The 20,643-nt window shown below is 48.7% G+C and overlaps 2 protein-coding genes and 1 long non-coding RNA gene across 4 annotated transcripts in view; 1 reads left to right on the top strand and 2 right to left on the bottom strand.

Annotated features, from left to right (window-relative positions):
• LOC107195613 lies at positions 1-2,360 on the top strand. Its single transcript, XR_001516798.2, has 2 exons — positions 1-92; positions 1,502-2,360. It is a non-coding gene; the product is annotated as an uncharacterized LOC107195613 (long non-coding RNA).
• LY6G5C (lymphocyte antigen 6 family member G5C) lies at positions 1,462-5,016 on the bottom strand. Its single transcript, XM_006904652.3, has 3 exons — positions 4,896-5,016; positions 3,192-3,359; positions 1,462-1,625 (listed from the first exon to the last, which is right to left on the bottom strand). Exons 1-3 carry the CDS (start codon positions 5,014-5,016, stop codon positions 1,462-1,464), a joined length of 453 nt encoding a protein of 150 aa, XP_006904714.1.
• Positions 5,017-10,168: 5,152 nt separating this feature from the next.
• The window catches only part of ABHD16A (abhydrolase domain containing 16A), an 18,986-nt gene continuing 8,511 nt past the window's right edge, over positions 10,169-20,643 (bottom strand). Inside the window, exons 5-20 of one of the 2 annotated variants that reach the window (XM_006904651.3) lie at positions 18,386-18,471; positions 16,711-16,784; positions 16,405-16,527; positions 14,915-15,029; positions 14,716-14,817; positions 13,689-13,752; positions 13,245-13,294; positions 12,743-12,866; positions 12,191-12,295; positions 11,899-11,962; positions 11,410-11,466; positions 11,203-11,265; positions 11,038-11,114; positions 10,858-10,956; positions 10,700-10,758; positions 10,169-10,501 (exon numbers count right to left, since the gene is read on the bottom strand). In XM_006904651.3, coding sequence (XP_006904713.1) covers positions 10,703-10,758; positions 10,858-10,956; positions 11,038-11,114; positions 11,203-11,265; positions 11,410-11,466; positions 11,899-11,962; positions 12,191-12,295; positions 12,743-12,866; positions 13,245-13,294; positions 13,689-13,752; positions 14,716-14,817; positions 14,915-15,029; positions 16,405-16,527; positions 16,711-16,784; positions 18,386-18,471 — 1,259 coding nt within the window. In that variant the 3' untranslated portion in view covers positions 10,169-10,501; positions 10,700-10,702. The remainder of the gene's footprint in view (positions 10,502-10,699; positions 10,759-10,857; positions 10,957-11,037; positions 11,115-11,202; positions 11,266-11,409; positions 11,467-11,898; positions 11,963-12,190; positions 12,296-12,742; positions 12,867-13,244; positions 13,295-13,688; positions 13,753-14,715; positions 14,818-14,914; positions 15,030-16,404; positions 16,528-16,710; positions 16,785-18,385; positions 18,472-20,643) is intronic. The other variant, XM_006904650.3, reaches the window with a different exon arrangement.

The raw sequence follows: 20,643 nt of genomic DNA, 5'->3' as shown, positions 1-20,643 counted from the left end.
TCTAATCCAGTGCTGGGGTTATGAAACCTTTTTCTGAAAAGTATTACAGCTTTATGGCCAGGAGGCCCAATTTCAGCTCTTCTGCCACTTGGGTAAGTTGTATTTCTGCCTCACTTTGGTCACCTGTCAAGTAGGGCTGTGCCTTATAGGATTGAGAGGATGCATGTAAATGTGTACACAATGCAAGATAGGACCTCAAAAATAGACACATGGTTAGAAACAGATTTTGGCCTATTTTTTTTAAACCTTTTGTGCAAAACGTTCAGAAGCTTGCACATACCGTCAGATGGGCTTTTGTAAGCTACCCATTTGTGTTACCAGTTTCCAAGTCAGCATAAAAACCTTTAACAGTCCCCAAAGCTGTTTCCAAGTACCCTCCCAGGCAGTCTTCCCAACTCAGTGGTAGTCACTGTCCTGTGTTGGAGCAGCTCAGATGGATTCTGTCTGTGTGCTTGATATTAGTGGCATCATAGAGCATGTACTCTTATTTACACAATGTTTGGCACATATGTTAACATGTGTGATACATGGGAGATAATGCCAACATTAATTTTTAAGTCAGAGGCAGTAGGAGGTACAATTATTCTATGTGTCCTTCTCTTGCTGGGCCCACTTTTCCCTATGACCTCTGACTTCAGTAGAAGACAGGCCTGGTTTTATACAAATTGGAAGCAAAACTGGAAGATAGCCTCAGAGGCTGAGGAACCCAAGGTCCAAAATTGAAGATAACTTACCACGGTCCTGAACCTGGAATCAGAGAGCCCAGGGCTCCACTAGGCCTAGCATTTTTCCCTCAGGGTATCCTCCCTGGGTCTAGTCCTTTCACAGCACTACTCCCACCAACACAGTCACCCCCTATCCCCATGGACCTCCCCTGCAGTCCCTACACAGCCTTGGATCTGACAGTACTAACAAGCATGCCCACTGCCCTTTTGGCCTTTATTGTACCCACTTCTAAGTATTCACCTTTTTGTGCATAGGGCTGAATCAGAGACGTCAAGGAGCTGGGCGTCTCACCTGTCCCCACAATGCGATAGGCAGGACCTCCTACCTCAGCCTCCACCTCCACCAGAAAAGATAGACAAACCATACAGTTTGTACACAAATTTATTTTGGAGGAATGCTTGGTGAGAGGCCTGTGGTGGGAGAAAGGGAAAAGGAGCAAAGTGGAGCAGAGACCGTCTAGAGGTGGGAGAAGAGAGGAGGAAAGGTGTCAGGCTGTGAGGACTTGAAGGGAAAACTCCAGAGACATCTTGAGAAGGAACCTGGGGAGGGGCAGAGTGGGAATGGAATTGTTGAGGGATGTCAAGCAAGAAGCAGCTAAGGCTAGGGTCTGGTAACCTGAGGGAGGCAGGAGGGATAGTGGGAGGGACTGGAAGCTGTTCTGGCTGTGCCTAGGTGTGGACCAAGAGGCTGGCTGGAAACTTCTGGCATTTTACTCCAAAGGTCTCTGCAGAGGTTCTATGGAATATAGAACACTCTGTTCTGTGGGTTATTGCAGAAATTCCTAAAGCAGCATCGAGAGAATATCCAGAAGCCAAATACCGGAGAAGTACGGGTATATGAGCAATCACTCATCTGTTCCTTGCGGCGGCAGTCACTCACCATGATGTCAGAACCACTGCCTGGGGAGAGACAGCAGCAACTAGAGATACAGAGATCCCAGGCAAAGCCCCAAATCTTCTCATCCCCTCACTCCACATAGACTTATCATCACTGCCCCCCACACCCTTTCCTGGACCTGCAAAAGGCAAAGGTTCCTGGGCAGGGACAGGGAGTGCCGGGGAGTCACCAACCATGAACGCTACACAAGTTTCCCATGGAAGATTGGTGGGAAAGAACCATCTGAAACAGTGACAGTTGGAGTGGGCTGAGTTGTGACTTGTGGAAAGAAGTAGGAAGAACCAGCATTTTGGGTGGGACCATGGTAAGAAAAAGCTGGGAGGTGTATTGGAGTTCAGATTGCAGAGAAAAGGTATTTGTTCTTTATTTTATGGATTAAAAGAGAAGATGTTTGCTGCTACATGTGTATATGTATATGTACATGAGGGGATGTTCACTGCTGCCCTGCTCGAGAGTGGAAAAGTAGAAGTAACCTAATGGTCTATTAAGAGTGAGATGCATAGATAGACTTTGACATGCCCCTACATGGTGTACTATGCAGCAGGTCAACGAGACAAGGAAGCTGTTTACAAACTGATATTAAGTTCTCATAACTGTTAAGTTTAAAAAGCAAATGCAGAACGGTTTGTGCTACTGTTTGTGGGGCCTGGGGAAAACAAATGAAGATAGAGTAAACAGCATATTTGTATAAGGTGGAATATCTACAAAAAGATCACAGAAAGTAATTAAGACAGTAAGAGTGGTTTTGTGTTGTGTACATGGAAGCTGGGCAGATTAGGCAAGGAGTGGGAGGGATAATTTTCTTTGACCCCCTTGAATACTCCATTATTGAACTATGTCTATGTGTCAGCTATTTTAAAAGTATAATAGAAGGATTTGAATAAAGGCAGCTTCAGGCACTAAGTGGTTAAAATAGTACCTGGCACATAGGGTGTATTATGTGTTTGCTAAGTTTCAAAAGGTAAGGAACTGGGTGGAAGAGCAGGCATGAAAAACAAAGAAATATAGTCAATTTTTGGCAAGTTGAAAGTGAGGTGGAGATGTCCAGAGGGCCATTTGACATGACAGTGTGACAAAACACTCAGATTCAGGAGGAAGCAGTATGTAGCTGCTAGTTGAAGCCAAGAAAGCAGATAAACATCTGGGAGAGTGACACTGGAAGATAATTAAGGCCCAAATTTTGGTGAACACGAACTACTAAGGGTCAAGGAGAATGAGGCAAGACTCACTGAAGGAGACTGGGAAGAGGCAGTGGAACAGGTAGAAGCAGAGAGATGCTGGCAGCAACTACCGCTGACATGGGGAGAAGCCAGCCTGAGGAAAGGCCAATGGGTCTGGTGATCTTGAGGGTCCCTACAAGGTTAGGTGCTGTGAGGAGGGTGAAAGCCAATCAGCTGTGGACTAAGTAGAGTAGGGGAAGTGAAGTGGCTCTGAAGGAAAGAGATGACAATGGAACAGTATCTTAGAGTTGTGGAAACCAGACTTGGAGTGCAGCTTAGGAAATTGATAGAGAGAGACTCAGTTTGGGAATGGACTGGGCCCAAGATGGACAGGAGAAGGCGCCTTACTGTTCTTGATGAGGAGAGTCATACAGCTGCTGCCAGATGAGGCGAGGCAGATGTCAGATCCCAGAAGGCATCCCAGCTCCTTGGTCTCCAAGAGGCATCGATAGCAGCGCAGGTATTTGGGAAACCGAACTGGATGATGGGGTTCTTCATTGACAGGATCAAACTTTCCTAGAACACAGAGAAGCACTGACCCCAAACCCTTGCCTGCCTTGTTACCTGGTCAACTCCACTGTTTCCTCCCACTTTCCATCTCAGAAAACCATAAAATCACCCATAATTTTAAAACCATCTAACTTAATCTTCCACTCGAAGCTTAAGTCATTAAAAATCTCCAGTCTCCCACCTGTCATGTGGGAGACCTGGGTTTGAGCCCCTGAAGGGGAGGCATTAAAAAAAAAAAAGTCTCCATTTTCTGCTCGTATACTTCCTGAAATGAAGAACTCGTTAATTAATTCACTCATTCATTCAACACGTATTTGAGGGGTTAATAGGTGACCAGCATTGTGCAAGCCTCTTAAGTTCAAAGGATAGGCGAAGGAAATCCATTCCAGCTTTGGGCAGCCCTGTTAGGACAGTTCTTCCCCTGGGATCTGCTTTCACAGTCCCCAATCCCCTGGACTCTCTTTTGAATGTGATTTCTTAATCTGTAATGTTCAGAAGTAAAAACAAGAATGCATCATCACAGGACAGAAAGGATCTTGGCTTTGTGTATATAGGAGACTTCAAGCCGCCCAGGGCCACATTATTTGTTTGGTGGTCCTATCACAGGACAGATGCATATTAGACTTTATCTGACCAAAGCCCTCCCAACTACATGCATATATAATTGTCCTTCAGTGTTCCATGGGGAATGGTTACAGGACCCCCCACGGATACCAAAATCTGAGGATGCTTGAGTCCCTTATATAAAATAATGTAGTATTTGCATATAACCTATGCACATCCTCCTGTATACTTTTAAATCATCTCTAGATTACTTGTCATATCTAACACAATGTGAATGCTATGTAAATAGTTGTTATACTATATTGTTTAGGAAATAATGACATGAAAACAAAAGTCTGCAGATATTCACTACAGACATACCATCATAGGCCTAAATACATAGTGCACGTCAGCAACAACCAATGTTTTTCTTTATAATGTTTTCCATCCCCAATTGGTTGAATCCAGGGATGTGGAACCCTCATATATAGAGGGCTAACTGTACATCTCCCTTTTCCTCTGGTCCTAGGCCCAGACCACACGTTAATGAGTCCCCAGACCCAGGAAAGCACTTGATGTGAGGCAGATGCCAAACAAACATTTCGAATCCTGTTTCTATGGAGATAGTGATTTGCAGCCAAGTGATGAGGTTATCAAGCTGCATCCAGCCTTGTTCTACATTGTGGATCCTGGTGCTGTTATCCAAACCCTCCCTATTCTGTGTTGCCCTCAGATTTAAATGGGTTCCATTCAGTATCTCCATTCAGGTCATTGCTGTTGAGTGAGACAGCCCTGTCGGGTGTCATTAGAAATCTCCCTCAAAGTGAACATCAGTCTATTATCAGTGCCAGGCATTATCCCACCAAGCCCACTCATCCCATCTTTCCTCTGCCTGGGTTTACTAGTGCATCCTGGGCAGATGTACCCAGACACCGGGTGTCTGTGGGTTTCTCTATCCAGCAGGCCAGGAGACCCTTCATACCCCTTAGAGCCACTTACCAAACACCAAGCTCATCATGACCAGCACTGTTAAGAGGACCATGTACAGAGCTTGGGGTGTGCTGTGGAGGCACAGGGGCCCCAGGCTCTGGCTACGTGCAGGGCCTGCCATAAAATGCATGACTGCCCACCAGCCTCCAGTCTGGGCTTATATCGGTGGAAGAGAAGTTGGCCAAGAGGAAGGAGAGGGCAACACCCATTAGGGGTGGAAATTAGTGCCTGAACAGCCAGAGGGACAGAGTGTCCTCACCCACAGCCACTCTGAGACCTACATCTTGGCTTGGGAACAGGTGTCCAGCAACAGGAGAATAAGAAGGAAACATTCTTTCATACTCATTCAACAGACATGTATTGAATCACTGCAGCAGATATTGGGAATATAACATTGCGTCAAGTCCCTGCTGTCAACCTAGAAACAAAAGGTCTTTCAAAGTTGATAGGCAACAGCGTTTATTTGAGATCATTAACTACACAAGAAGCATAGATTCAGGCAGAAGCCCAAATAATGTTCTGATTAGGAGACAAAGGCAATGGGTATTTATGAGAAGGGGAAGAGGAATAATTACATCAGCAGAGGGAAGGAGTTTCTATTGGTGCAGAAAACATAACATAGGGATGTTAATTCTAAACAATGTTTTTAATTTTCAGCCCAATAGTCATCAGTCCTGTAGTCATAATTGCTTTCTTGTTATCTTTGCAAACAGTTCTTTGGGACACAATGTTGCCTTAGGCACAATTCAAAGGTTATTTTCCCCTGTTTTAACGTTCTAAAGGTTTGAGGCATAAAATGGGCAAGAAAGTTCCTCTGAGATGGCAGCTGCAGCTCCATTTTAGTTATATTATTGTTTACACTGCCTTCACAGAGCATACAGTCTTGGTGGGTTAAGACAACTCAACAAGCAATAATGGGGTAAGGGGGTAGGGGGCAGAATGCTTCTGGGAGCACTTAGGTAGTGGAAACCATTGATTGACAAAGGGATTTCAGCAGAGATGTAACATGATCAGTTTCCCATTCGTAAGAGATTACTGAGGCAGGAAATCAGTTAGGAAGTTATTTCTGAGCCCAGTCACAAGATGGCGGCTTGGTCCAGCAGAAGTAAAGCAGGGAAGCCAAGAAGTGACTGAATCTGAGATATATTTATAAGACAGGACAGATTTGGAGTTAGACTGAATATAAGGTGAGGGCAGGGGGAAATAGGCTTGCACAAGGGGGTGACTGGTGAAAACATTTTCCAAGATGGGAAAGATGTGGCACAGTCACAAATTGAAAACCGAAGGCATCAGGGTCCCGAGTGACCGTCCTCAGCTCAGTGCCCTCTGTGGGTTCCGGAAAGCCAGCACCTCTTCCAATGCCCCCGCGCCTCGCCTAAACTCATTTTCAGGTCAGCGGGTCTGAGCTCTAACGCCCACAGGCTTTGGCGCACTCTCCGCGCCTGGCTGCATTTCAGCGCTCTCCGCAGGACGCGGAGGCGGCTCCCAGGCCGGAGCTCAGCTCTCTGCCTGGCGACTGGGAACCTGGGAAGGGCGTGCCCGGCATCGGGGTTCAGGCGGCTCGCCCCAGTGGACCCTCAGAGCACTACGCGGCTTCTCCGGAAGGTGGTGTCATAGTGGCACATCTTGCCCAGGTCGGAATTCGGGAGACTGCTCAGCAACCAATGAGCGGCCGTGGGCGGGCCCCGGGCACCCAGTTTATTCCCGGAGCCAGGAAGCCTGCTGGGCTTCTCCAGCAACTCTACTCTGTCCGCAATCTTGCCAGGTCATTCTCTCTGTGAGATGCTCAAGGTTTTTACTTAAAGGGTCGGTGGACTGTGGGAAGTTCTCGGCGTTCAAGAACGAATCACCTCCTCCAATTTCCAGTCTGGAGGTTTGGGGCTGGGCCTTGCAGGAGGGTTCCTGCTACTGTCCTAGACCATCCGGCTTCGGGGTGCTGATGAGGAAGATGGGAAGAAACAGACGGAGACACGCCACGAAAGGCGGACGGGAAAGAAGAAACACGGGAGGAAAAAGCATGTTGCTACGCGCCCCCCAAGAACCTTGGGATAAATGAAATAAGAACATTGTATTAAAATCAGTAATTTATGTAGGTGCCAGGGGAAGAGCATCTGGCATCTGCATTAATGTCTGTTGAATTAGTGACAGAGTGATAGATGAAAAGAATCAGAGAACGGGGCCTCCTTAAAGCGAAGAGGTCAAAGGGGAGACAAAAGGGAACTTCAGTGTCCTCTGAACCCCTTCTGAATATAACTGCGACGGAAAGACCTAGGATTATGGGGGGGTTATGGGTAGCTGAAGCTGGACTCCCTGAAGGGGTCACCCTGAGAGGTCCGGGAGGACTTGCTGTGGAGCTTCAGCGATAGTGGGCCCTGAGGGTAACAGGAGGGAAGACACAGATGGTATTTCGGGCCTAGGCTGGGCTGCAGCTGCGGCTGGGGCTGGACACAAAGTTCTTCGGAAGGGGCGTGGCCTCACGTTCATTAATTCCGCCTTATTTTCACTCCTCGGATCCACGCAGCAGGGTTCGGCCAGTGCGAGGGAAGAGCCACAAGAGTTCGTTGCCATGGTGACAGGCTCCTTGGAGGCCTTCCTGGGGTGAAGAGGTGGGGCTTTGCAATAGTCACCATGGCGACAGAAGTGGCCAACAATATCCACGCTGGGTGCCCGTTCCCCGAGACAAGGGATACTTGGGGGCAACCAACCGAATGACGAAACAGAGGAGGTCGGGCCTGAGGACCGAAAGCCACAGTTAGGGGAAATAAGGCGGGGCGGACGACGGGCGAGGCAATAGATGATTGGGCCCGGGGAGAGCCAAGTTCCGGACACCATAAGACACTGCGGTTTAGAGAGGAATTGGAGAGGCGATCTTTAACTCGAATAGAAATGACTAAGAAAATGAATAACGGGTTTCCTGAGAACTGGGATAGCTTGTTGATTGGATGGATGGATGGATGGATGGATGGATGGATGGATGGATGGATGGATACCTGGCTATGCCAGACACTTGGGCCCCCCCCAACGCGTCGGGGACCTCACTCATTTGTGACGGCTATGCTGTAAATAGATGTTCCTCCAGGGACCGTGGAGCAAACTCTCAACTCAAATACTCTGCCAACAGCCGAGTCCAGCACCTCACATTGGGAGCTGTGCAGGGTGGAGCCTGGGCCTGTGAAATAGGGTAGGATAAGGGATGATCCAGCCTGGGACCCACCTCTTCCCAGGTTTTCTGGCTAGGTGCTACCTCTCCTTTTTTCCATACTCCGTTCTGTCTCCCAGTTTGCCCAGCTCCTCAGAGACACCTGGGCATCCAGGCTTCACCTGGTGCCCAGTAGAGCAATGTCCAGTGCCCCAGGAGATATGCAGTTTGTATCTTAGCTGGTCTTCACTTGAGACTGCTGGAACTCTGCTATGTAGGGTGATGAGTGGAGAGGGAGCCGGTCTCGTCATGGGATGGGGGTGGGGGTGTGGTTCTGAAAACAAACAGCTGCTGTCAGTCTTCTCAGGTGGATAATAATCTAAGGGTATAAACAGGCCCATGGGTGGGGTTGTCCAGAATTCAAATGTTGAGCCTCCCCTCTCCCCATCCACTTGAGGAATCCTCGTGGCATCCACTGTTCTCTACAGTGGGTCCCCAATGCCTGGGCCACGGACCAGTACCAGGCTGTGGCCTGTTAGGAACCAGGCCGCAGAGCAGGAGGTGAATGCGGGCGAGGGAGCAAAACTTCATCTGTATTTGCAGCTACTCCCCAGCAGTAGCATAACTGCTTCAGTTCCACCTCAGATCATCAGGTATCAGATTCTCAGAGAAACACTGGTCCCTGGTGTCAAAAAGGTTGGGGACCACTGAGTATGTGCAGGAAGAAGGGGAGGGGGGAGTGGAAGTAGAGGCAGGTCAGTAGAGCTCCTAAAAGCCACAGCCAGGAAAGGGGAGTCTTTTGTCTCCATGGTGTGGAAGGTGGGGCTGGTGCCCCCTATCTGCATTTAAGGAGGTTCCTTTAGCTGAACAAAGATTTGGTTTCTAGGAGATTAACTTGTCCTGGTGGATCTGGGTGAGGTTCAGAGCCATGCAGCTGGTTGCACAGCTTCATGCTCCACACTTCCCACCATTTGCCCCCTGGAACAGGACAGAGGCGAGTGTGCCAATATCAGTTTTCCAGTATTTGCTGAAGGTGGAGCATTTTGGAGCCGTGGCCACCTCCCATCTTTTAACCCCAAATATCAGGTGTCATATCACCTAACAAGTCAGATCACCCCTTTCAGTGGAGATGCAGTATGCCCCACCTTAAGGAGTTGCTGAGCTGGTGGGAGCCATACCTCTGCCTGGGATTGCAGTGGTATTTCATACACTGCTGGAGATGCTGAAATTAGCCAGAGACTGTATCTAGGACATCAGAACACTGTCACCCACATTAAATACCTTGTTCAAAATAGTGGACCCAGGTGGTAAACCTCACCCACATTAAATACCTTGTTCAAAATAGTGGACCCAGGTGGTAAACCTAGAGGTGTCTCATCTGGAAAGGAGGCTTCCAAGGGAAGAAGGTGGCCAAGCAACAAACTGATAGGTGAAAGTGGGATTCATTCTGTTCCATAAGGTCCAAGGATTGGAAATAGGAGGGAAGTTACAGGGAACCAATTTCCTCAGGTTCAACCTAAGAATATTCTTCTAACAGCTGCCCAAAAAGGCAAAGTACAGCTCTGGGAGGACATGAGTCCTTGGTACCCAGTCCCTGGCAGGCCCTGTGTTTTGTGCAGAGTGTGTAAGGAGAGACTTAATGTTATGGTGAGGAGTGTGTGCAGGATTTGCTATGTAAGACATGAAGAACAGGCCGTTCCTCACTCACTATGGAAATAACAAGAGCTGGGCAAGGAAAATTTGGCAAAATGATGGTGAAACCACACAGGCTGGACCTGGAAATTGGTAGAAAAGCTGAGTAGGTGAAATCAGGTAATAGAAAGCACTTTGTAAACAATGAAGCTTTTGAATTGAAGTGATAGGAGGCAACCAAAAGCTCCTGGGGTGGTTGTACACAAGGACTGAGGCAGGGGCTAGGGAGGCTGCACAGTGGTGATAGTATTAGGGACGCCAAGGAAGTGTGAGGCTTGGGGACCAACTGCATGAGGACATCTCAGGTTGGAGACTGAAGGCCTGGGGAGAAAGCAGAGATGATGGAGGGTTAAACTGGTTTTCTGGAGTTGGGGTTTCCCAAAGCCCAGCCCTTTGGGGCTTTAGCCCCTGTCTCCTGCGACATTTAAGAAATCACACAATTAGCCAGACGGTAAAAAAAAAAAACCTTTTTATTAATTATTAGGAATAATCTATTCATTTAATGCAGGGTGTTGCCAGGGGAGGTTAGGTGCTGCTGGATGGATGGGGGAAAACGTGCAAGAGGAACAGTGAAAAGGGGGATGACTCCCACTTTCCACAAACTATGAACAGCAACCTGAACACAGAATCACAAATAAGAACGGTCCTTCCTCATGTCTCCTCCCATTCCTTTCTTCCAGAATGAGTCCCAGTGTGGTCTCTAGAGGTGCCAGGGCATCTGGAAGTTCTGGACCGGGAGTGGAGTGCAATGTGTGGCCTCAAAGTTGTGCAGATGCTTCTGAGCCTGAGGAGAGAGGGCAGTACAGGTGGGGTACACAGCACAGCAGTGAGCAGCAGCCACCAGACACCTCCCCACTGTCCATCCTCCAAACCTACCACCCACTCTATAAAAGCTGACACTTCTGATGCTTCAGAGTAATCCCTGTCCCCAAGCCCCACATGCATCCCCTAGCCATTCAGGTACCCCCTTCTTGCTTCTCACCCCTTAGCTCACCAGAAACAAAGCCAGCTGCCGCCTTCCATCTGCACTCATGTCCTCCCCTGCAGAGAGGAAGCACTCAAACATGGGCCATGAATCTGGGCATTCATCCTCTTCCCGGGTTCTTTCCGACCCTCTCTCCTGCCCTAGGACCTACTTACCCACACTCCAGGGGAAGTCTGGCCCATGTTCAGCCTGGTAGGAGCGGAGGACAGACAGACACCAATCTTCCTCCACCTCCCATCGGCTGTAAATCGAGGCTGGTCAAGGAGATGAGGACCCGTCAACAACATAACCTTGCCAGGCCCTCCACCCAAAGGCCTCACCAGATCCCCTCTCACCTTCCTCCAGCTGTGAGGAGGCCTCCAACCACTGCCTTACCACTCGAAGACCCTCTTCTGCCATTACACGGGGATACCTACAGAGGGAATGCCGGGACGGGGGTCAGAAACAATTCTCTTCATTCCTCATCCCTGAACCTTCTTTCCTCCCTCCCTGGCCCTCACCGATGCTGCAGAAGCTTCAGCAAGAGATCATTGCCTCGGTTGGACATGATGTCCTCAGGAACCCTGGGGGTGAGAAGAATGTACACTGGAGGGGCTGGAGGTTGTGGAGAAAGGGTTTAGATACCTGAGTTTCTAGTGGGCAGAGGTGAGCAGGGCAATTGTCTTGCTCTCTCTGGGACCCAAGAGGGTAATTTCCCAGGCACTCACGTGGTGGTGATGATCTCATCCTTGGTTCTGCGGATCAGCAGTACAGGGCCCTGGTACCTTCAGGGGACAGACCACGGGGAGGGAATGCTCAGAAAGAGACAAATGACAATTGGTCACGCCACTCCTGCACTGGCTGCATTCTTAGCCCCTGCTACAACAGGGCGCCATGGGCTAGCTCTTCACCCAGAGGTGAGAATCAGAATATTTAAGAAGGGGCATGCTGAAAGTCTGGCCTTGCTGGGCGATCCCTGCTGTGTCAGGCATTAACCCTTTGCTTGCCAGATCATAAGACGGAAGGTCCCAGGGAACATGGGAAGGGGTTAGGCTATCTGGGTGAGGGCAAGGTTACTCAAAGGATGTGGGCAGTGGTCATTTGCCAACTTACGCTTTAGTACTGATTTTGGTGTTTGCACATCCAGTAGAACTGAATGGGTTAGGGGGCTGAGGTGGGGGTAAGGTGTTACATGCTGGACACTGGTCTGCCCTCACCTGCACAGCTGTTCCGCATTGTTTAGATTGAGGTGCTGCCTCACAGTCCTGGTCACCAGGCCCCCTAGAGTGGGATAAAGTTGAAGGAACAGCAGAGACAAAGCCCTTGCCCAACACAAAGATCTCCACTGTTCACGGAGAAAAAACTACAACCTCCAGAAAGGGAGTCCTTCTGCTTCTCGACAAGGTGACCCACTCCCCAACCACAAAAAAGGAAACCATCTCCAGATAGAACAGCTCCTAGTTCCAGCCCACCATTCCCTGCAAAGGCAAGCCTGGGGGCTGTACTCACTCCAGCTATCTGGCATGACTTTCAAGGCCAAGGGCACCAGGTCATCGAAGGAGGCATCCAGGATCACGGCACTAATGTCTGGATATGACATGGCTGCCCATGTGGCTGGTACCGGGACAGGGAAGAAGGGAGAGGACAGAGGAGCTCCAACCCGCCACTCCAACCTTGTCCCACTGACACCAAAGGCTGACCCCATCCACTCTACTAGGTTAGCCCCAGGGCTCTCTTTAACCCCTCATGTCACTAGGCTAGATCACACTGTCTGGAAAAAGACAGAGAATATGGAAGTGCACTGTAGACAATTCGCAAAGAAAACATTCACTTCTCTGATCTTTCCAGCCCAGGACCCTGATCTACTTTTAATAACTGAAAATGAGTGTGGAAGGAAATGTGAAGTGTATATGTATAGGACACCTTCTTCCATACCACTCAGAGAAACTTCTCCTTCCTTAAGCCTCCACCCCACTCCTGGGCCACCAGTGCATTTTTCCACCGCTCCTTGGGAGGGTGGCATGAATATGCCTACAGTGGGGTTAGGAGGGAGACTGGTACCAGTGAAACCACCAATGGACCAGGCGTAGATTATGATGTCCTGGAGCTGAAAGCCCAGGCGGTGGATGGCAAACTGGACAACCACATCCATGGCATTGGCCTCATTCTGTGGGAACGGCACCCCCTGCAGGAGGAAGGGCAAAGGCAGGAGTGGTTCAGTACCACAGGCCAGCTCGCCCACTACCCACGCCCTCCCAGAGTGGACCCTTCTGCATCTATGCTATAACAGAGGAGGTATAAAAGAAAAGGGCAGTGGGAGGGGTGGCTCTACCCAGAAACCAGCGTTTACAAGGAGTTCTACCTCATTCCATCCTGCTGACCCCCACTGTGAGAGGATGGGGTGGGGCTCCCCGTGGCTTGTAGCTCCCTGCCCTTGGCACCCAGGTCACAGGTGAGTAGGAGCCCCATATAAATATATACTGCCTTCCCTAACTCCAGTGGCTGATCAGACGGGGAGAGACCATAATTCAGGAAAAGGAAGGGATTCTGGAGAGGGTCTCACCGTGCTTCCAGCAAAGCCTGGATGATTCCAGCCCAGGACTGAATATCCAGCTGTAACAGAGGGGGAGGAGGGGCTGGGACCTCATGGCCCACACCCCCGGTCTCCCAGAAGGAGCAGCAAGACACTGGAGCTCTAGCTACCCCCAAGTAGAAGCAAATAACTCTAAAGCTTTCCAGGATGGGGAGATGACACTAACGGTTCTGAGGCAGCAGAAGGGAAAAATGTGCGATTGTGGGGAGGAGGATAATAAAGTTAGGGATACAGCCCAAGGGGAGGGATGTAAAGTCAGCAAAGCAAATGGGGAGTGGACTTTTCCCCACAGGTGAAGGTTTCAAACCTCACCCAGAGAAAGTGGTCAGGCCCGGGGAGGTCATAGCACGGTATGAAGATGGGAGACATTCCATTCCAAGGGGCAGAGACAAGAGGGTTGAGTCATGAGCCTACCTTCCAGAGGTGTGGAGACGCAGCCCACCTCATAGAAGCCCGCATTCCCCTCACAGCAGATCACCTACAGAAGGAGGCAGGAAGGAGGGCTGGTAAAGAGCCAAGTGGGACCGAAAATCCCCCTCGTGGCAAGGAGGGCAACCTGTAGGAGCTTTACAGGGAAGAGGAAAGGGCACATTCCTGTTCTCTCCAAGGAGAATAGAAACTACTCATTTCTCAAGGGCCAGAAGGTGAGAAGCAATGTAGATGCAAATGCTTAGCAAACTGGGCCCTCCAAGGAAGATGAATGTTTCGAGTTGAATTGCTCAACCACTCAGCACAGTTTCCATCTGCCCTTGGAAGACCACCAGGTGGATATCGCTCAGGAATGGAATTATGGGTATTTTTTCCTATCCAGTTTTTGGGCCTATTTTTAATGTGACTGTTTCTTTTGTGTGATATGGCAATTGCTTTCCCACTCCCTCTCTGGGCTCAGGTCTTTTGAACAGATAAACTCTAATTCCATGGTGCCCTAAGCCAAAGCCCAGAAATGACAGGACTTGCATGGACTCTCACAACAGCAGGGCAGAGCCGGGACCAGAACCCATCTCCCTAGACTGCTGGCTTAGTGCTCTTTCTAGGGCTGCTTCATGGAAATAGGAGACTTTGGAGCCTGGGTTCAAATCCCAGCTCTCCCACTTACTGTGTGATATGGGAAAGTTATTCTGTGCTTCAGTTTCATCATCTGTAATGGGCTAATAAAAACAGCATCTATCTTACAGGGCTGTTGTGGAGATTAAATACATGCATTGCACATGGTAAGTGCTACCTAAGTGGTGACTACTACAATTGCTTTTTGGACCTTGAATGGCAACTCCTATATCTATTGCCCTATCATAGGGTTTTCCTACACTAAGAGGTCTTTAGGGTAGAGCTGAGAGATGGGACTATCAACAGCTGTGCTTCCTGCGGGCTGCTATAGAACTGAACCCCAGAATCTCCATTGCCCCCCCAACACTCTACCTTTGGGATCCCTGCTCCCTCTCACCAGCTTCTGTCCCTGAGGCTCAGCTGTCCCCCGCCGGTCCACAAAAATGGTGTCAATCTCATTGCCATCACAAGCCAACAGCTTTGCCCGGCGTCCATTACACTGAGTGGAGGATATACAAGGCCAAGCTGTTAAGGACAGGAGACCATATCCTTTGTGGGGAGAGGGCTATTAGGAGACAGGGGCAGGGGAGCCTCACCTCTTCCACCAGCCGGGCCTGGCCCTGCAGTAGCACAGGCATAAGGGCCTTCTGGAGCAGGTACACAGAGCCAGGGTACAGCATCCGGCGCCCCAGGGTGTGTGCCACCAGGTAGCTGTGGTAAACATGGGGTTAATGAACCCCCAACCCTAGTGGGGCCCAGGGACTGTCCCAGCCTCAGCACTCATAGACTCTGGGGTCTGCTTCACTCTTGACCTTCACAGTTTTGTTTTCCTCTTTCAGGACTTAATGAAATATATGTACCAGGCTGGTGTTTGTCAAACTTTTTTTTTTTACTGCAAACTTTGTAAGATACACATTCTATATTGTGGCCCAGTATACACATAGGTACATATAATTCTAAAAGTTTTATGAGATAGTATTTTCTATATATGATAAGTAAAAGCAAAGTTATTATCAAATATGATTCTGTTAATGAATAAATACAGCTTAATAAAAGTCCCCAAATACTTGGGAAAAAAAGATTGTAATTCACTAAATTGATTTCAAGATTCACTAATGGGTCAAGCTCTATAGCTGGAAAGACAACAACTAGACTGCAAACTCCATCAGGGCAGAGACCTGGCTGTTTTGTTCACTGTATTATGCCTGATATATGCCATGTATGAGGTGCCCAGAGCCTGGCGCAGAGTAGGGGCTTAATGAATATTTACTGAACAAATGTACTCATCTACATAGATAAGATGTAGTAGGTGCTGCTCCTAACAGATGATTAACCATTTCTAGTTAATCCCAAAGTAGGGTCTGTCCTCAGAATAACGTTGTACGACCCCTTCCAGCATCCACATCAGAACCCCAACTTTGGCTTGCCCCTCTGATAGTCAGCATACTGCCAACAACCAACCACCCAGTCCACCCGCTTCCTTGGTCTAGAACCTGCCTCCTATCCCCAGCAACAGAAAATTCCTACAGCATCTACTCCACTTGTTACTTTGGACATCATCAATGACCACGACCACAATTTCCTTGGGCTTTACCTCATGCTCTCAGGCCCCCAAGCAAGGTCAATGCCCTTCAGAATACATCACCACACATAATGTCACCAATCCTGTGAGGCAGGTTATTCACAGATGCACAAACTGTAGCTCACTCAAAGTGGGAAAACCCAGGAGCAGAGGGGCCAGGACAGGGATACAGCTGCCACCAGACCCTGCTCCAGCTAAGGCTCTGTGTCCCCTGCCCACCCCCAACCTCATTCTTCCCTCTAGGCCTCACTGAAAGAGCTTTTGTGTCACACAAAACTTAAATTCCCAGCTCTTCCTTTACCACCGGAGTGACTCTGGACCTCTCTGAGCCTCTTTTCTTTACACATGAACATGGATAAAAATGACTTTGCCACAAGTAATACAAAGCACATAGAACCAGGCCCAAAGGATGACAGCTATCTTACAGTGGGGCACCCAATTTCAGAGCCCTTGCCCCCATGTCCCCACCACCCCCACTGGCTTCTCCTCCCTGCTACTTCCCACCTGGTGATCTGACAAGGCAGCTTCTTGACCCGGTTGAGAAGGGTATCTGCTGTCCCCCGGTGCAGGGGCTCTGGGCGGAGCAGGGCCACACCCCGGTGGGAAGGGCCCCCTCGGGACTCCTTCCTGAGGAATGGAAAGATGCAGGAAGGATGGGGTCAGGAGCAGCAAGCTGGACATCTGAGGTCTGGAGGACGGTGGGGTCTAGAATGAGGAGATGGAACTGGAAGGCAGGCACTGGGGCTCGAAGTGGGATGGAGATGGGGGAAAGGGGAGAGCAGGGATGGAGTAACAGAACTGGAGCCTCACCGGCTACTGGGTTCTTCCCAGTGGAAGTCAACTGGCCAGCTCCTGAAGTCAAAGTTGTAGTTGGCGAGCTGCCTCTGTGGTGGGCAGTGAGGAAGGAGTTGGGGATTAAATGGAGAATTGAGAAGTGAAAGGAGGTCCACCTACCCACTCTCAGCATTCTCATCATCCTGGGGACTGGCCCTCACACAGTATGAGAAGACAAGTAGAGGTCAACACCCTCTTGGTTTTCAGACAGAAACCCGACATGGCCAGGAAAATCCAGTAAGAGAGGATGCCCTGTCAGGTATGAGGACTGGGCTGTTTGCCCTCTTCCAGAAGAGGAACCTAACACTCTTTGCCTTACCAAAATCTAAGACTGACCCACCCCCAGAATGTGTGGCTGGAGGTGCTGGTACTTCTAAGGGAGAGGTGGGGGGCTGTTGGCTGGTCATGCTCTCTTCCCCACATGGGTCCTTCACATGATGCTGTCTTGGAGGCTCAGAAATCCCCAGTGGATCAAACTGACTGTCCCAAGGTTGGGTGAGAGGAAAGGAGGGGCTACTTCTTGAATGAAGCCCCCTCTAACTGTTCTGTTCTTACAGCTACTTCTCTTCCCTCAATGCCTGCGGCCATGTGCTGGCACTGCCACCTAGCTCATCTGGGCCTCTGGGCACCCCACTGAGTCAGTCCACATGCTTTTTGGGGCAGCAGGAGCTGTCTTATACTCAGCTGTATTCCTTCCCCCACCCTCAGATCTCCCAGCACTTTATTTTGAGGGTTGTTTTTTTATTTTGTCAGAGAAATTTTTTGACATCTTCAAAAATAACGACTCAGAGCAATAGAAAATTTGTACAAAAATATAAATGGCAAAACAAAATGAAATGAAGAAAAGCACATTTTCAGCAGGCTTTGCTCAGGCCTGGACTCAAATTCAGACTCAGTCATTTCCTTGCTATGGGGCTCCACCTGAGTCACTTAACCTCTTTTTGCCTGTTTCCTCAGATGTATAGATAAGGCTAATAAGGCCACCTCACCTGGCTGTTGTGAGGATTAGAAAGGACGTATGCAAATTACTCAGACAGCGGCATGGTGGAGAATCACTATATAGCTCTGCAAATGTGGTGTGGATTTAACAGGTAATATCATGACAGTGGTCAGAACTGTTTGATCCCAGAAACCCCTTTGTAGCAGAGAAGAACTTTACAGGGCCCCAAAGCCTCTTCTTAAAGATAATTACACTCCAGCACTGGCTGGACTGGCAGAACTCCAAGGACACTGTGCCCTGGCTTTTATACCTCCTGGCACCATGCTGTGCTCCCCGCACAAGAGTGGACATACCTGTCCATCTTGTCCTATCCCTGAACAACTAGCAACAATAAACAAACATTTACAGAACTAAACTCCTGTGACAGAGAGAAAACCTCTGTCTAAGAAACACTGTAGATTGTTTCTACATTTAGACAATTCTTGCAGATGGAAGGTGTAGCAGGTAAAGGTTGTTCTAGCAAAATATTCCATTATGCAGGAAGAATAAGTTTGTCGGGTGGACAGTTCACTTGGGGAGGGGAGAAGCAATGCAACACTGTGCAAGCAAACACCCAGTGTGGTGTGTGGCAAACACATCTCCTTCCCCTGGCAGAAGCAGTGCTGGTAGTCTGGGGAGGCACCTGTCTGCACCTTTCCTGGAGCCTCTCACCTTGTTTTCTACAGACTGGTTCCTATGTGTCGCCTCTAAGATGGTGATGAACTGCCGGTACTGGGGGTTGGTCCAGCGGCCAATGCCTGGTAGAGAAGGGACAGGAAACAGTGTTAGGAAAGCTAGGAAGCAAGAGGAGCAGGTTTCAGGAAGAGAATTAAAGATGGGCCAGGAGAAGGTCCTAGAAAGAGAAGTGAGAAAAAAAGGAACAAAGGGCCCTGGATCTGGGGAAATGGGACACTTGAGCCCCTTCCTCCATATCCAGCAACTGGCTACAACATTCTTCTCGCCCTAGCTTCTTCAATTTGTTTCTTTATAGCCTTTCTTTCTTCCTCCACAATGTTCATTCTCCCCAGTCTTAAGATACTGTCATACAACCTCACTATTCGCCCTACCAATATTAGGTTTTTCTTCTTTTCACTGCCACCCTTCTCCAACGCATGCTGCTATCTCTTTTCTGTATACTCTAACTCCCTGCTTTCTGGCTTCATGGCTCTTGCCCCGTAATTATTTCCTCACTGAATCCAAATCCTCTTCTTCCTCAATATCTTCAACTGTGCCACTCAGCACTCTTCCTGTCCCTCAATATTCCTTCCTCCTCTGCTTCCTGGGTCCATCATTACCTCCTTCCAATTCCTGGACTGCCGCTCCTGTGCCTCCATGTTACTGCCCTCTCTGAGCTGAGAACCATACTCCATGCTGAGCTCCCTTCTCTCTTCACTCAGCCCCTCAGTGATTGCATCTGCTCTTGCTTCACTGCTGAGGAGCTTCAAACCCTGACATCTCTCCTTCCAATGACCTAACAGGTATCATGTGCCAGGCACTGTTCTGACATGGGAGACAGTAGGAAATGAGACACACAGGTCCCGGCTCTCAGAGACCAACCACTCTGGTTGGGGTTGGGGTGGGGCTGGAGGAAGACAAGAAATAAGTAAACAAGAAAATTTCAAAGAGGGATAAGTGCTATAAAGAAAATAAAACCAGAATGCACTAGAATGCTATGTATCATCAAGGGTAAAGCCCCCAGCAATACTGAGAATGAAGCAACGTACAGAATGATTTGTGTAGAGCAATGCCGTTTGTGCCAAAAATGTAAAGTACACTGAAAAATGTTATGTTATTTAACCATATTTCATAGATTCTAAGACATATGTTTTTCACAGTCAAAAGCTGTGAAATCAGTATGCATTTTACAATTCACAGCAGCTTAGATTTGATGAAATGAGGCATATATATCATAAAAATATGGACCAGGGAAAAAAAAATGCACCAGATGACAGTGTTTACTTTTGCATAAAGAAACATGAGAGTGGGGAAGAGTCCCATGGGAATGCCAACTCTATATGTAATGATTTAGTATTTTACTGAAAAGGTATTTGAAGCAATATCACAAAACATAGGCATTTTAGTTCTTTTTAATATTTTGTTCTATGGGAGACTGGATTAAACATGGCGGCATGAGAGACGTTCCCAGATCTCTTCCCTTGAAACAACAAGAAGATGAACATCTAAAACTCAACAAAAACACCCAAACTGCACACCAGCACGTCTGAGAGTGGGATCTGCGCATAAGAGCTGCCACAGTGTCGGGCAGTGAACTGGGAGAAACAAAGAAGCTGCCTCCCGCAGCCGCTGAAGCTCCCTGCAGGAGGGGGAGGGGTGAGGGTGCAAAGAGTTCCTTGAATAGCCCTGCCTGAGAGTGCTATGAGCTCCACGTGGCCAGCAGCAATGCCCAATCATCAGGGCATAAGGCAGAGAAACAGGGACGGCAGAGGAACAACAGTTGATTTTTACCGGCCCCTGTTACAAAACCGAGACTGAAGGACAACCCCCAACCCCCAACCCAGAGGGCCCCTCCCCCCATACCCTCTGAGATGGAAAACCGTGGAACCCCAGGGGAATGAGCAAATGCTACCGAAACTGTTGCTAACACTGACAGGAACTGAGACTGAGGGTAGCGAGCATGATTAAACATCTATAAGGAAAAAAAAAAGGCATAATTAAGGCTTTATAAGGATCCAAGAGGCTTAGATGCCACCAACAGAAAACCAAAAGAAAGCGCCTTCTTTGCAACAAGTTAAAGAGAGACCTTTATATAATAAATCTTCTTTCCAGAAAAGAAGCAAAATACACTTCCATTAATGCACAGATGGACAAGTAGTCCATTAAACACCATGAACAACCAAGGTGACAAGGCATCTCAGAAGAAAATAGAAAAATCTCCAGAAAATAAGCTTACAGACATAGAAATATGAGAT

The sequence above is a fragment of the Pteropus alecto genome, unplaced genomic scaffold (assembly GCF_000325575.1).
Source record: "Pteropus alecto unplaced genomic scaffold, ASM32557v1 scaffold400, whole genome shotgun sequence".
Classification (NCBI taxonomy): Eukaryota; Metazoa; Chordata; class Mammalia; order Chiroptera; family Pteropodidae; genus Pteropus; species Pteropus alecto.
Note: the sequence above shows the minus strand (reverse complement) of the source record. Positions and strands in the feature narration are given on the sequence as shown.